Source organism: Scophthalmus maximus, chromosome 1, assembly GCF_022379125.1.
Source record: "Scophthalmus maximus strain ysfricsl-2021 chromosome 1, ASM2237912v1, whole genome shotgun sequence".
In the NCBI taxonomy this organism is placed as follows: domain Eukaryota; kingdom Metazoa; phylum Chordata; class Actinopteri; order Pleuronectiformes; family Scophthalmidae; genus Scophthalmus; species Scophthalmus maximus.
In genome coordinates, this window is record NC_061515.1 from 14,592,653 (window position 1) to 14,609,626 (window position 16,974).

General features: G+C 45.1%; 1 protein-coding gene across 3 annotated transcripts in view; it reads left to right on the forward strand.

Moving 5' to 3' along the window:
• The first annotated feature begins 523 nt into the window (after positions 1-523).
• pou2f2a (POU class 2 homeobox 2a) overlaps positions 524-16,974 on the forward strand; it is a 67,024-nt gene continuing 50,573 nt past the window's right edge. For all 3 annotated transcript variants that reach the window (XM_035641414.2, XM_047331309.1, XM_047331296.1), the window contains exon 1: positions 524-575. In XM_035641414.2, coding sequence (XP_035497307.2) covers positions 539-575 — 37 coding nt within the window. In that variant the 5' untranslated portion in view covers positions 524-538. The remainder of the gene's footprint in view (positions 576-16,974) is intronic.

Here is a 16,974-nt window from a genome sequence, read left to right on the forward strand (position 1 = left end):
AGTGATATTTAATCCTGGAAATGATTTTGATTTCTTAATTACCTTAAATGTGTCACACAACCCATCCTTGCACCCCTCTTGCCTTCCTCCCTCCTTCCTACCCTCTCTCACGTGCACGCGCCTCTTTCTCCTCAGCAGCATCACCACAGCCACCAGGTCACCATGGTAACCACTGAGAGACACACGTTGAGGGTGAGAGATGGAGAGAGCAAGAGGGACAATGAGGGACGAAGAGAGAGAGAGAGAGAGAGAGAGAGCGAGAGAGAGAGAGAGAAGGGGGAGATGAAAGGTTAGGGTGTAACCATATGCCCCCAAACACCCCCACCCCTCCTCTGAACCCCCACCCCTCAGTTTAATGCTGAACCCTCAACCCAGACCCCCCCCAAATCACACACACACACACACACACACACACACACACACACACACACACACACACACACACACTGCCCCCCCTTACATGCACCTCTGCCTCCCCCGTACCCTCTCCCCCATCTTTTTGCTCTCCATCCCTCTCTTGTCCAGACAGGCTGCTCGCATGGCGGGGATGGAGACGTTCACCGATGGAAGCACTGGTAAATTTTTCAAATGCACAAAAAAAAGAAGAAAACAACAAGAAAATGTTCCTGGGGGGCGGGCTGTTGGGTGTTTGGGGCTCAGATATGCATCCTGCAGACTGAACTCCTTTTCCTCCATGTGTCTTTTCACCTTTCCTCTCCTCGGCTGTAACACACACTCCCCTTCTTCCTGCTCACATCACAATCCTTTTCTGTTCAGTGTCAATTCCAAAAAGCGGACGGTTTTACTCCACTTGCTGGGGAGGCAGGCTCTCCCCTCGGCGGCGTCCTGGGGAAAAGGCAGCGCAGAGAGGGGAGAGGGGTAGAGAAATATCGGTCCTAATGATTTTTTTTGTGCGGGGCTGGGCTTTTTTTATTGATTAGAAAGAAATTAATTCACTGGGGCAACCCTCGTGTTCCGACTCTCACTCCTTCTCTCTTTGCTCTCTCTCTCTCTCTCTCTCTCTCTGTACCCCTGTCCTCATCTTCCCTTGCTCCTTTGCTCCGTGGACGAATAGCGTCGTGTCTTCTCGCCTGCTCTGCATGTTGTATTATCGCGGGAATATTTGATTCGGAATATGCTCTGTGTTATGCATATGCGGAAGTCTCGCCACAGCTCCTGTGCACCTGCAATGCTTTCTCTCGTCACCTGCGAATGCCATTGCACATGATTTGCCTCATATCTACGGTGTGAGTGAACGTGTGTGTGTGTGTGTGTGTGTGTGTGTGTGTGGTGTTGTTGTTGTTGTCGTCGTCGTCGTTGCTGCTGAATGCAGTGTCCTCATATTTTTGGTGTTCTTTGCGCGTGATGCCGCTCACGTTTGACTTCATGCACAGCTGGCAGCATGGAGCTTTGGCTCGAAGGGAAGAACCGATGCCCAAACAGAGACAGCGATGTAGACTCCATTGTCCTGTGGTTCAGTCGTTCTCCTCTTTGTCGTTTGATTTCTTATTGTGAAAGGCCGTGGTTGATTTAAGAGGCTCTTTACGCACAGGTGGGTGTGCCGCGCCGCCCGGGCGGTGTGTGTGTGTGTCTGTGTGTGTGTGTGTGTGTGTGTGTGTTCATAGGCAACCTGTGTCTTAATTGGTGCATAATGTCGCCTGTACGACGGCGGTTTACGGCCGAGTCCACCCCGCGCTCCGAGGGTTGTAATCAATGTTGTCGACACTCGCTCGTCGGCACCCAGATGCCCGCAGACAGCACAACAACACCTCGAGCTCGGCGAGTGCTGATCGGCCGCAGAAGGGAAATCGATGGACAGACTGAGTTAATTATGAGAAAATCAATTAAGAGGAGGGGGGATCCACGGCCTTTATAAGGCCGAGCAGGGAGCCGCAGCCGCCAGAGGAGAGGAGGAGAGCGGTCAGTGGACACCTCCCTCCCAGCCGAGGCGCTCTGCCCGGCCGCTGCGCTGCCGGCACGCTGCTGCCCCGATGACTGTGCAGCACACTGCTCCGCGGTGGCCCCCTGCCACGTTGACGGAACGCGTGGCAGCGTCCCTGCATCCCATCATTTACCACCAAAATCTCCTTTAAACGCCTGTCGCTTAATACCTGCGGTAGCATTTGGTGCTGACAATGTGCCGACCGCGTTTGGTCCTTAAATTCCCATCGCTTGGTTCAAACGTGGCTTCCAAACACGAGGGTGTCCTTTCTGCTTAACCTTTACGCACAATTAAAACGATGCACACACCACAAGGTCATGGCCAGGGCTCAATTGTGCCTCATCTGACCTCAACACGGTGACCCTCACATGCTCATGAATAAATATGTTAAGGAGGGAAATTATTTTTTCTATTTTTGTTAAGTTTTCTGATTACACTGCCCCAAGGTTACATCTTAGATCGTGTGATGTAAATACCCTAATCGGGACATTGGGTCTTTGCACAGCTCGTCCAAGTTTGTAGGATAATTTGAAACTGGGAATTTGTGACGTCTCTGTCTTGAGGTGACATATAGGTTTATCAATATGAAAAAACACACGCAAACATAAGTGTGAGCAGTTATGAAACAAGGCGAGCATGTGGAGTGTAAAGCACAGTGCGCACATGACTCAAACCCCACGAGACCCGAACACTGCACGTTTTGCTCAGCAGACAGTTCTCGTTAACACTGCAGCTCTGAAAGTGACACATTTCTGTTTTGGATATCTAACCCGTCATGCATTTAGAAAATGTATTTTTCCCAGGTTGCTTTTATTGCACGAATTTTATTCGGAATTACTTGTCTCATTAAAGTCACTACACTTGCATGGTCAAAGCTGCTGCACGTAGAAACACATGGAGTTACTTCGCACTGTATTACAAACCCTGGATTTACCTACATCATAACAATAATGTGTTAAAATACATGCATGTTTTTGTTTAACGTGTCCAAACGTTTTCTTGTGGCACTATGGACATGTTTCATTTCTCGTGCTCTCTTTGCGGATGTTGACTAATTTTGATGAGGCTCCTCTGTAGTTTTGAGTCTCTTCCATATATTCCGTCTATTACCATCACTGTAATTTAATATCAATAATATGCCACAGTGTGTGTGTGTGTGTGTGTGTGTGAGAGAGTGAGTGAGTGAGTGAGTGAGAGTGAGAGTGCGCGCTTGCGCTCGCGCTTTAGTACGCTATTCAAAATCATCTGCGTAATTTTGAATATTTGCATTTTGTTGTCTTGTAGCTGTCACAAAAAATATTATTTTAATTAAATCAAATTAAAAGCGAAGTGTATTTGAAATGTCCTGCGGCTGCGATGTGATATTCACACTGTTGCTTTGCATCTGAAGCCCAAAAATGTCCAAATCGTTTTGTTATTGGTTGTTTGATGGAAGCATGTCGAGTTATTGATCACACCGGACACGTTTGACCTCATGTCGCAGTTGAAATCGATAAGATGTAGGTGTTAATGTTTAGAGAATATCTGAATATGAATGCATATTTCTTTGTTTTGCATGTCAATATTTTAATACCACGATTCCAAGATTATTTCACAATTCTTTCAATGTTACTGCTTTTGCTTCAGATCCCGTCGCTCTAAAATGTCTAAGCATGTCGTATGCATATTATTTAAATAAGTGAATTAAAAACATTATAGGCCCGCTTACTATTTATTTTTGCAGCATTTCTAATGTCATTGAGGTAAACTGAGAATGTGGATCGTCAGCCGACAGTTTGAGGGTGTTTCAAAATTCCGATTTTAATTTCCAAGTTATTCAAAATGCTTTGCGATAAAGTTCCAGAATATTTCCAAACAACTGGCCAACTGTTTCATCTACATCTGAATGTGGGTATTTCGCTTGTAGTAATACTTATTTTGCATAACACATCGCCAAGCTTTTATTTCGAGGAATATTGAAATGTCGCCTTCATGCAAATACAAAACATAGACAGCTTCGAAACAGATGCAGTTTATCGCCTTAGAATAAACCAGAAACTCGAGCGGACGCGTGTGCATATGATAAAAAAATAAGAATTCAGACAGTCTTTAATATATAACCTATGGTATTTGAAAAACATCTAGCCTTTGTGTTCTAAAAACGTTTCCTTTTCCCTTTTATTTTTTCCGGGGAAAATGTATAAAGTGAATATAAGAGGTAAATTCAGTCGCTTATAAATCTATATCTTTAAGACGAGAAATGTCTGTTACACTTGAAGTTTGACAAAGTTTTTTAAAATAATAATCAGGTTATCAAATCAATAAGACAAATACTGAAAGGCTATGGGACCAAGTGGTGACACCTGCACATTTAAACACCTGCATTAAAGTGCAAGCTGGTATTCACATATCTTTGTAAAAATCATCCGTCTGTAATTGTGCATGGCTTCTTCTTTTTCTTTTTTCTTTTAAAGCAGTGTGTTCCTGGAGAAATTATTAGTAGTAGTAGTAATATTTGCCAGATTATCCAAACAGGATTGAGGCGACTGTCACACGTCTGCGGATGAGGTGGGACTGTTTCTGCAGGAGTGGCACCCTGACCCCCCGTCCCGCACCTTATCGACTTGAAACAGACCGCGCGACCGATACAGTCAATTTTATGGTTTATGTTAAAGTCTGTGTCTGAGAGCATCATTCCATAAACGGTTTATTGGCTCAGTTCTGGTCTTATGAAGCTTTGATGTGGGGGTTCTTTTTTTTTTTTTCTTTCTGTATATTTTTTGGTACTGGCCACTTTGGTACAGGCGGTGTCGAGCACCACGGGCCAAACGAAATGAATCCATTTTCTGCACACGACTCCCCTCCCGAATGGCGCGGCGGCTCCTCCGCGGCCCGGTGCACAATGCGGTAATGACCAGCGGGTCAAAGGTCGCCTGGCCAGTCCCTCAATTAAGCCGGAAAGATTGCAGTTGCACGACGCGTCGTTGTTGTGGTAAGAAGGGACCAGCAGTGACCGGTGTATGGCTGAATAAATTAATACGATCTTTGCCTGAATAGAAAAGTTTGACAGACGAAGAGTACTGCATATGTTTCCAATAATATCTGTCAGAAATGTCTGTTTTGCTGGACATTATTTTGGAGGGGAAAATATATATATTTGATATACATTTTCAAAGATATATAGGCTTACCTTTGTTTATGGCATGTTGTGAACAAAATTTAGTTTTTTAAATTGTATTTAATAATTTTGATAAATGGGCATATAGATTTAAAAGGCACATTGCTACAGAGAAAATATAAAATTGAAAGTCCAATAAATTGTTAGTATCCTTGTTGACTAAATTCGGTAAATATTTCCAGGAAGGCCAGTTTGTCATAGAGGAAAACTATAGGTCAAAAATCCTGAAATCTGGAATGGGGTGTTGCTGATATATTTTTCTTTTTTCTGGTTGTGTGTGTACACACACGTCCGGGCTTCTGGTCTCCTGCGTCTTTCTCAAGGAGGAGTGTCCCCCCCCCATGTAGTCACGTATCAATTGTGGTTATTGAATATAATCAATGGGCAGTTTGTGATCATCGCTGCATCGATTAGCTGATAAATGGTGATTGGATTAATCATCTGCAAAGATCCTGTCGTTGAAGGTGTTGTCTTTTCTCTGCGTGACCACTCAGCAAGTGCAGCAGGCGGCCGCAGACCATGGCTTTGCCGCCGCAGACAGGACTTCAATAAGTGACAAAGGAGAAGTGATAAATTGATCAAAAATGACCACAATGAAACGGGGCTCTTGTGAGACCACACATGCCCATTATGTGAGTGTGTCTGCGGGTTTGTGGTTGGAATACATCAAGGGCTCGGTGTCAGAGTTCAGCTTCATCCCAGACTGATGACCCTGCAGACGGACTGACCTTTGGGGGCCTAACAGCTGGGGGAGGAAGCAGCGTACTGGACCGGCCAGGGAGAGGAGAGGATGGGGATAGGGCTAGGGATGGAATGAGACGAGGTGAAATTTAGGACAGAAGGGGGGCAAAGCAAGAGTGAAGCGGAATCCAAAGAGGAAAATGACAGGACGAGAGACACCACAGTGGACCTTAAATACATCCTTGTAGTTTTTGTCTCCCGGTCTCCCCTGGTTTTGGTGCTTGGCTCTGGTTTGAAGCAGTGAATTAACACCTGACCCCGGCTTATGACCCAATCCCCTTCCTCCTGCTACCCCCTACAGATTAGCAAATATGTGCTATCTAGCCTGGACACACACACACACACACACACACACACACACACACACACACACACACACACACACACACGCAGTGAAACAGAATCACAATTGCACGTGTACGCACATAGCTACCTTAATGTATATAGAGTAAAAAAAAAGAAGAACAATGCATTGACGTAAACAATGTCCACACAACCTTTGCACATCCCGTCCTCTGTCCACCATCCAATTCCCCAGAGTGAAGCCTCAGTGTGTCACCGCTTGTCACCATAACGGTCAGTCTGTAATGAGTACCTCCCCCCACACAATGACCAGGGAGGTAGAGTCTCCCCCAACATGCTGACCCTCATCCATTTTACCTGCAGGACGTAGCACAGCGGTCAGCCCCTACTGCCACAGATTTGGACCCGGGATGTGCTCCCACCCGGGCACCCTGCCACCCTGCCACACCCATGGCCTATAGCTTCTGTCCGTGGCTGTTACCACGTCAACCCCTCTGAGGATTTCCTTAAAAGTATATCATACAGCCAGAATGTAGAGTGGGGACCAAGTCAAAGGATGTTTTGTCTTCTCTCAAGTTTATTTGATTTGGAGTGTCTTTCGAGGCCTGGTGTTTGGAAAGTATATCTGGAGGTTCAAACTAGGAAAGAAGAATAGTGGACGAGCTGTCGTCATGATCTGTGTTGATTTAACAATGATTTAGCAGCAATTTAGCTTTTTTTAACAGCAAAAAAAATTAAAAATGCCAGCTGCACTCAAAGAAATTCACTATTAAGTGATAAAGAAAATCAGCAGATGTACAAGCGGCATCCGGTTGTAAGAAATTATTTTTACTATTATGTAACAGTTCACATTAAGTCAAATGTTAAGTAACATAATAAATATCACAAAGGTTCCATGAAAATGTTATTCTGAAAATGTAATTCTCCACTTTGCAACTTTGCTTATTGTCTGCCAGTGTTCACTTTCTTCGTGGAGTAATTTTAAATCAGTGTAGTTTTTAAATTGTCGAAAATTATAATAAATACCATCACAAGTTGTCAGACTCTCCCAAAAATCAAAATCAAAAATAAGAATATGAAAGTGAGCTGATTTAAAAAATATATTTTTCTTTTTACATTTGTGAACGTTAAACAAGCGAGTGCCTGGTATTGTTTCTTGTTGAATTATCTAAATGATTGGGGGGGGGGGATACATTACATTTACAAATCGTTACATTTATTCTCGTAGAACCAATCTGTCTGATCAACTTATAAGTTCACCGAGCATTTCAGTACCATTGATGTTATCAGACGGAAAAATATTTATTCATCTTATGATCCCATATTTCTTAACAATATTACCAGATTTTAAGGGGGATTTTCTACACTGATCGTCACGGGCACAAGTCACCACAGCACCTCGCTCATTTCCTCTCGTCCCCAGCACGAATCACAGCCCCATATTCTCGACAGTGTTAGAGTCGTGTGATACACATTGAGCATCGCAGGAGCACATTCCCCTTGCCTCTCGTCCCATCTCCCCCAGCCTCCTCCGGGCCTTTGTGGCGGATTGATGGCCGCTCCGGCGGAGAGTCGAGTTGAGGCGGATCTCGGCCGGGCTGGTCAGCAGAGTCCTGCAGTGCCCCCTTTCCGCCTGTGGGGGTCAGCAGAGAGCGGCCGCTGTGTCCGGCTCCATTAGGCCCCCTACCTGTCTTCCCACTGTGTCAGACAGAGGAGGAAGGCAGCAGAGAGGGGGAGAGCAGCGGGAAGTTACCCGGAGGAGAGGGAGGACAACAGAGGAAGCAGGGAAAAATACATCTTTTTATCACTGCTCTCTCCGTCAAAAGCCCTGTGCAGTTCCTCTCTCTCCGTGTCTCTTCCTCCACTTGTTTCCTCCTCCTCTATCCCGCCTGCATCTCACTTTGTCCTTCTCTCCCCAGAACCCCATAATCCTCCTCCTTTTACCCCACACTCATTCCTTAATCCCAAATCTCTCCTTCCCTCTCGACCAGCCCTTTTCAATTGTTCTCCTTGTACCTCTCTGTTACCCACCTCCTCCCTCTTCTCCTCTCTGTCTATCGCTTCTGAACATGCCACCTCTCAGCATAACCCTTTTACACACTCCAGATGACTGCAGCACACCTTATTTTCTCTCCTTCATCTCTTCAACCTTTTTTTTTTTTCCCAGTCCCCCCCCCCCCCCCCCCCCCCCTGTTGTTTTCTTTGTTATCAGCCACACATCCTGTTTTGGCCACCACAACTCTGCCCAGCATCCCTGTTCACTCTGGTGCTTGCTGGTCATCACTGCAGCCTGATTTAAATGTCACTATTGTCACCATCACAATTAATCAGTAAAAAATAAATAAATCCGCTAGACCTTTTGGAAATCACCATGCAGCTGTCACAATGCTGCTGATGATCAAATGATCAATTTTCTGTGATTTGGTCCAAGTGATTTGCACCCCTATATGTTCTCCATTGTGCGAGGGATCGGCAGTGTTGCCATCAACGTTTTCAACCTTCCCTCTTTAGGTTGTAGTTATTAAAGCATAATCATGGACTGAAAGTTAACCCCCCACCCCACCCCCTTTGCAAGTTGATCATTAAAAAAGCAAAAAAAATGCAAAAAGCAAAATTGATGTAACAGCCACAATGAAAACTACTTTCACTTCCACGGTTGGACTTTTCTGTCTGTGAGAGGAGGCTGTAATTTCACCCCTGAGTTTACCCACACAATGTTTCACAAATTGTGTTTCCGTGCCACCTCAGCACTGCTCATATTATTCAGATAACAACAGAGCCTCTGTCATGTCCTACAAAATACGATATGTTTTCCTAATCTGTCAATGGCTCCGGCCCCTGAAAGACTTCATTTTGGCTGAGCAATGAAAGGCTCAAAAACATCAATATGGCTGAGCAGGATAAGAAGAAAGAGCCATATTCCATATAGTCTGTATCGCATTCCCTCCCATATCCTCCTATTTGTATGGTGCAGATATTGGGTCTCAAGCGAGAAATCAGGATTGCGTTCTCTCAGAGTGGCAGCATCCGCCTGTTGGAAGTGGAATAGGAATGTTATACGGAACCAATGCATCCGGACTTGCCTGGACATCTCAACAATACCCCGCCAGACTTTCTCTCTCTCCCTCCCTATATTCCTCTAAGTCTCTCTCCCTCTCCCTCTCTCTCTTTCAATAAGTTTCTCGCTCCAACTCCATCATAACCACAACAGTGTGGAGGAAGAGGTGTGGATTAGGCCTAAATGTAGAATCATGTCGACCCAGCCATGACTGCCTGCCTCTCATGCTGGGTCCACCGTGGAAATAAAGTCTATGGACAAAAAATAAAATAAAAAACACAAAATCCACTCCACACCCCACGCCTCTCACTTCCATTCTCTTGGTGCATTTAACGTGTGAAAAAGGATTGCTGAAAGGATGTCAAGAAGCAAGAAGGTAGAGATAGGAAAAAGACAGACATTTATCCTTGCTTTGCCTCGCCAGCCTGTCACACTACAATGTGCATGGCTGATAACTAATTCAAAAAACATGCATGGGCTGGGTTTAGCTTTTCATATAACTTGTACATCTGAATGCGATTTGAACGGGTGTTTTTTTTTATGCAGCTGATCAATGCTGCTCCTCTGGTCATGCTGTCAGAATACCACATTGGTATACAGTAATTCAGCACTGGCCAACGGGAGCATTTTGCATTGTCTATGGATACAGTTTGATTTGCAGAGTATGATGTATATGGATGGGGTTCGGGGCTGTATCGTAGTCCGTAACTGTCAGTGCAGAGAAGAGAAGAGTCTCAGCACTGCAGACAGTGATTTCACCGATGTACAGTCGCTTGCTTTTGCCTCCTGCCTTTTTTCCCCCCCTCACTCATCCTATTTTCAGCCTTTCATTTTTTTACACAAGGGGAAAATGAGGAAGAACAAAACCAACATATGAAAACTAAAACATGACAGAGAGGGGAGAGGGAGGGGAGGAAGAACAGAGGAAGGAGAGGCAATCTCAGAAAACAAGAGGGCTTTCAAAAGTAAGGGATGAAAGCTAGTCAGGCTGTTATTTTTGAAAAATGATTCCTGTGTAGTGCTCCTCTTAAGAGCCAGGTACATATTATTTTATCTTCCTGAGGAGTGAGGTGTTTTTGGCACAAAAAAACCCTCTGCGATCTATTGTCTTTAATGTGATTTTTGACAGGCGCGTTTGAAATCACTTATCAGCTTCTCTGTGAGATGTTTCACTAATCAGCTGCGTGCATTACAGTCAAAGGTAACTCCAGAAAATCCTAATGTTTTTCCAGCATTTGTCTGCTGTTTGCTATCACACTGTTCCGACAACCAGTTATTTAAAAAACACTTTTTTAAAATTTTTATGTCCAATTTATATATCAGTCTGAACCGGCAGTGCCACCATGTTACAAGCGAGCACACTTCTCCCCCACCTCTCCAACAAATACTCCCTCTTTTTCTTAATGGAGGCCGGTGGTGGCTGGCCAGTGGCTGAATCCTGAATTAGAGTGAAGCTGGCGTCCACACAGGGTCATTTTGAGCCCCCCCCCCCCCCCCCCCCCTTGACCCTCAGAGCCTGTGATCCCACAGAAAAGATGAGGCACGTGATGTGTTGTCGAACTGGAGGAAAGAGAAGCGAGAAAAAAATCTAAATGGCTGCCGGCTGCCACCGAATCAGAGGACATTGTTGAAGTCATCGGTCCCTTTAATTGTTAAACACCTTACTTCTACTGCTCGGCGGCTTCTTCTTACTTACACCACTGGGCATAGATGATGCGTGCAAAGAAGGCCTTATATTTATGCTATAGATATAATCTATATTTCAAATAGTCTATGATACATATTGTAAGAGTTACAATGAATGTTCCTTCTGTTCAGACACAGTTTACCCTTCAAAGAGCCTTTCAGCCTGTTTGTGTGGCCACGTCTTAAGGTATTTCCCCTCATCATTACAGCAGCACAGATGTTTGTACTGGAGTGTGTGTGCGTGTGTGTTCAACACGTGTCTCCTGTATCAATAGGTTAATAGCTGAGATGTCAGTTTCAGTGACTGGCTGATTAGTTGTGTGTTCACTAATCCACACTGGGGCGGGGAACTATTGGCTTTCCCATTGATTTTAGCGTGGCAACAGGCGGAAGATAGAGAGAGGGGAGATCTATTGATTGACCCCAAATTAGACCCCCCACCACCCACCAACCCGTTCTGCGATTCCTGCAGTCCACTGCAGCTTCCTCATTGGGCGTCTGGGCCGACAAACATTCGGTATGATTGGACGCTTCGACGGGGAGCAAAAAGTCTCTTTTTGATGTCGCTGATTTGGAAGTGTTGGCTGTTTGTGATTCGACTGTCAGTTGATTGGCCGTCTGGCGAGGATCAGTGCTACACTGTACTGTCTTTGACCATAGGGAGCAGCTGGTTTGGATTCCTTTGATGAACCAAATTGCACCACTTCCACAGGGAGGGTATTGCTTTTTGTGTTTCTGATCACAAACCATAACCTTATTTATAACCCTCAGCTCGGATACATGTCACTTTTTCTTCCTGGAACTAACGGCAGAATATTTGCACGAAAAATGGATGAGAACGGCGTCTGTGTCCTGCCTTCCATATCCTTCAACTTTTCCTGGTCTCCTCTGTTGTCCTTCATAACTGTCACCCCACTGCATCATATGCTTCCTTTTACTGTTCTTTATCTCCAGCCCTGTCCCTGGCTCCCTGCCTCTGTCCGCCCCTCCCTTCAATCCTGCTTTCTTTGGGTCTAAGCTTTGAGCATTTTCTCCTGAGCCTTTCCTTCCGATATATCACTCCATCTCGTCCCTCTCTGTCTGCCTCTGATATTCCACTTTAGGCCTCCGTCACTCTCTCCCCTCTCTCCCCTGTGTCTATGTAAGCAAGAGAGAGGAGGTTGTTAAACATTTTTCTTCCCTCTTAATTGTTTTGACTGGGCCGATTGGCATCCCGATTAGGCCCATTGATTTCCTGGCGCTAAGTGCATTGATTTTTAAATTTCTTATTGATCCTCGCTCTAAATCTCCTGCACACTCACTCACATAGTCTCACCGCTCACAGGGGCAGAGATGGAGAGAAGGATTGAGAGGAGAGGAGCATCGGAAGAGGGGAGAGGAGAAAGATTGGTGTTAGGTAAATACACTGGCTGGTGACAGTGTAGTGAATTAACAGAGTGAGAGGAGAGGAAGAGCAGGAGGTGGAGGGGGGGGGGGGGGCAGAGTTATGAGCTGCAATGGGAGGTTAAGTGAAAGAGGTTCACCAACAATGTGGAGGTAAATAAGGCCAGAGAACAAACAAAACAGCAAACAGTACAGATTGATTTTACATTCAAACTCTTTTAAAGAAATATTTCAAATCTAAAATATATTGTAATGGTTTGAGCCCTTCCACCTTCAGCATGTCCGACTGTGTCCGTGGGGTCGAAAGGCTATAAAGAAATCCAGAGATGTAGTAATTATTACACGCATTAGGAGGTAGTGGCAGTGGGTTGCCGGCCTGCTAACCACCCAGGTGGAACATGTTCATCTGTGAAGAATGAGTCACTTTATGAGCGTACAGAGGTTTATGAGGAATAGACAGATATTGGAAATGTCAGAGATGGAATGGAGTGTTTTGTCTTTGCCTTGCTGTTTCACATGGTCTGCAGAGCCTACTGGAGACGTGTGTGTGTTATTTCTGGCTTATGACTGTGTTAGGCTTTAGAGGCCCTCTGGACTCCGAATCTTACATGCCCACTGGTGTTTCTCTGAAGGTGGTGTACCTAATTGGCTGTATCCGAGGCTGTGTGTGTGCGTGTGCGTGTCTCCGTGCGCGCACGCGCGTACGTTTGAATGTGCGCGTGTGCACGTGCGATAAAGTAAATGTGAGCTGAACCACATCTTCTTAAATCTGTGCACAGGAACACTTATATATTTTTGTATCTGCGTGCGTTTGACCTTTACTTGGCTTAAGTGTCGGGGCTTAAATGCAGACGTTCAGTTGATAGCAATTTTATATTATTGCGCCCATACTTGACCACTGGGCGCAATCTTTTCTAAAGTCATTTGCTGCTTTTCTGTCTCGGTGTACAGCGTGTCTTGCCCAACACACAATATACTCGGACCACATATAGCGTTACTGTGTTGCAATTACAATTTTCTCTACTTAGATCCACTTTAGATAAGTGCTTTCAAATGGCAAGCAAGGAAAAGCAACCATTGTCCACCACGCAGAGAAAAAATCCTTCAATATCACTATTGTCACCATTGTGATCATGTAATGCTGCGCTGCAGTGACATTAATTGTATGATGTTTTAAAGAGTGCTCTTTAAAGCTGCATTATTATGATGATAGAGCTGGCAACAACAGTGATGATGATGATGAAAATGATGATGATGACACTGACAGAGGAGACTGTTTTGCGCAAGCTTTTAATGTTTACATTTTCAGACTCCAGTTTGCATCTACAGAAAATGAAAAATAACATATTATTTCATGGCAGTGTGTGTGTTTTCGAGACAATGAGAGATAAAGTGTTTAAAATGCATACGCTGTGCCGAGCTGCTGTTTGCTCTGAAGTGATGGGGCCTGTGTTTGCTCTGGTGATAGGGACCGCCTTACAGCACACACTCACACATATGCACACACACACACACACGCACACGCATACACACACGCGCTAGTTTGAAAACACATGGATAAATGAAGAATATGTGTCTGTACTCATGTGAGATAACACATGGACAGACACACATGCAGGCTAGTTGTGAAAACCCGCGGACTCAGCGCACACACACACACGCACACACTCTCTTGAGCTAACAGACAGCTCTCACACGCTCACAGAGACAGACACACAATTTGTCCAATACACACTCGTAACATAACCTTGACCTGTCGTACTCCCAGGCTGCAGTCTCATTCATAGTTCATCTGCTCACACAGGGATCTCGCACGCACGCACGCACGCACACACACACACACACACACACACACACACACACACACACACACTGAGATACACTTTTGAGCACATATTTATCACAAAAATCAATCACAAAACACAAATGCATCTTCAAAGTTTTGTACAAAAGTGAGAGAACATTGACACTTGGTAAATTTGAGACATACCGTGGTGTATATAATTATATCATTTAAGAATAGGATCCTTTTTTGCTTGAGCGGACCGGAGTCTTTATATTTCTGAGACAACATTATTGTGTATTATGAGTAGGTCTGCATGAAATGACTGTTTTAGATCACAATGTCGATTCTGAGAAATTCTGAAAGTCCAAGGTGACATCTACAAACATCTGTTTTGTCCGACCAACAATCCAAAATTCCAGGTCCACAGAATTCTGGCATAATTCTCAGAAAATGACTTCAACAACTAATAACTCATCAAAATTGTAATTAATTAATTTTTTGTATATTGACTTATAGATTAATAAACCCATCATTGCAGCATTGATAATTAACTATATATTTTTTTCTGTCTTACAAAATGGAACCGTGCCTCCTTGTAGTCATCCAAAGGTGTCTGTGAAATTAGAACAGATACGGGCCAACTCGGTGATGAATTTCACTGTCAAAGACAAATTCGAAATAAATCTCTCGCCATGGACTTCCAGCATGTGTCGCACTCTGATAATTTCCACAATATCCTCTGCAACCCCCCAGGGGCAGATTTTTTCCCCCTGTTATTTCTCTCTCCATCCTCCCCTGTTTGTTTCTGACCCTGTAAAATGCTGGTTGCTTTGCTGAAATACTGCAGTGCTTTATCTGCCCTCTTTTTCCTCCCTTCATTTCCCATCTCACTCTTTTTTTCCTCCCCTCTATGTCCTTCTCTCCCTGGATGGGTTGGGTTGTACCCCCCGCCCCCCACTTCCTCTTTTAGTTGTTGTTGTTGTTGAAGATGGGGTGTGTGGTGATGGTGGTGTAGGGGGGTGGATGGGTGAGGTAGAGAGGGGAGGGGGGGCAGCAGAAGCAGCCGGGACCCAATGACGTGGGTGCGACATGTAACCGTGGCGCAGGAGAGGAAATCAATACATGAAAGGATGAGGAGCACTGGGGTGGATTACCGTCTGGGGCCCTGGCTACTGGAGGGATGGAGGGGGTGTAGATGAGGCCTGGGGGGTTTGGAGGGTGTGTGCATGTGTGTATGTGGAGGAGGGGGGAAGGAGGGGTGTAGAGGCCGAGAGGCCAGATTGTCCAGTCCCCTCTCTCCTGCATCCCCTCCCCTGACCAAGCACTGTTTGAATCTTGACCCCTCCCATCAACCCTCCCTTGGCTTCTAAACACTGCTCAGCGCCAGTAGGCTGCCATAGGTGAGCACACACACACACACACACACACACTAACACACACACACGCAGGTGCAGTGGACTATATAATGTTGTGTGAATACAAAGACGGTTATGGCCACTCTGTGCTAACTCTGCTGATAACCCTGCACTATATGTATGGGGAATAATCGCCTGATATTACCAGTGTAAATTAAAGAGCCCCAGAGAGACTGTGTGTGTGTGTGTGTGTGTGTGTGTGTGTGTGTGTGTGTGTGTGTGTGTGTGTGTGTGTGTGTGTGTGTGTGTGTGTGTGTGTGTGTGTGTGTGTGTGTGTGTGTGTGTGTGTGTGTGTGTGTGTGTGTGTGTGTGTGTGTGTGTGTGTGTGTGTGTTTTTGTGTTTTTGTGTTTTTGTGTCTGTGCAGTTTGCCGGCATGTAAGTGTTTAGCGGCATGCGTCCGCGCTGCCACAAACCCAGATAATAGATATCTATAATAAATATCATTATTATTGGGCCAATCTCCCCCAATAACAGAGCCTCAGTGAAAGATGGCACGAGGGACTGAGATGGATATTGGCAATATATCAGCATTGATTATTGAGAGGGCTGACAGAGAGAGGGAGGGAGGCAAAGTTAATAAAAAACTAATAAAAAAGACAAGGAATAGAGAAAGAACAAGGGCTTTAGCTGGATCAGCTGCTTGTTCACTAAAGGAAAGAAAAGAGAAGGATGCAGAAAGTGAAAGGATGGAAATAGTGGTGTAGTCACGATGTGTGTGTGTGTGTGTGTGTCTGTCTGTCTGTCTGTCTGTCTCTCTGTCATGTATTTTCTGTCTCAAAGTATGTGTGTGTGTGCTTGCGTGCGCGCGCATTTGTGTGTGTTAGTATCTGAATTTTTGTGCCACTGTGAACTGGCATTGGCATCTATATACACACAAACGTACACACACACACACACACACACACACACACACACAAACACACACACAGAGCTCACTTTTTCTTTTCCCTGCTTGTGTGTCTTCTTGGATTGATTGAATCTTTGTTGAATCTGAACTCTGGTTGTGATCCAAAGCCTGCACAACCTTGCGCCTTCTCACACATTGGCACTAACCAAGACACACTAACAGCCCCCCCCCCCCCCCCCCCCCCCCCCCGCCCCCCGCCCACACACACACACACACACACACACACACACACACATACACACACACAAACATACACACTGAAAAAGACACCAACAAACAAACCTCATAAAAGCCCATGCATCATATCCATATTATCTTGACAAATCTATACATCATGTCAGAGCATGGCTTTATGTGAATATTGCATTTCACTGTGTGTTATTGGTGTGTGTACAGAGAGGATATGAGAAGTGTACGTTTGGCTCTCTTTGCTGCTGGGTTGAGATGGGACCAGGCGACAGTGAGAGAGTGTTGTCCATTCTAATGGGGCCTTGTTAGGCCGCTGACAGAGCCAGTAACGCCACTGTTGGCTGCTATTGATTCCCGACCGACGCCGTTATTTATGAGTGGGAATTTAATTCAACCACCTCGTTTG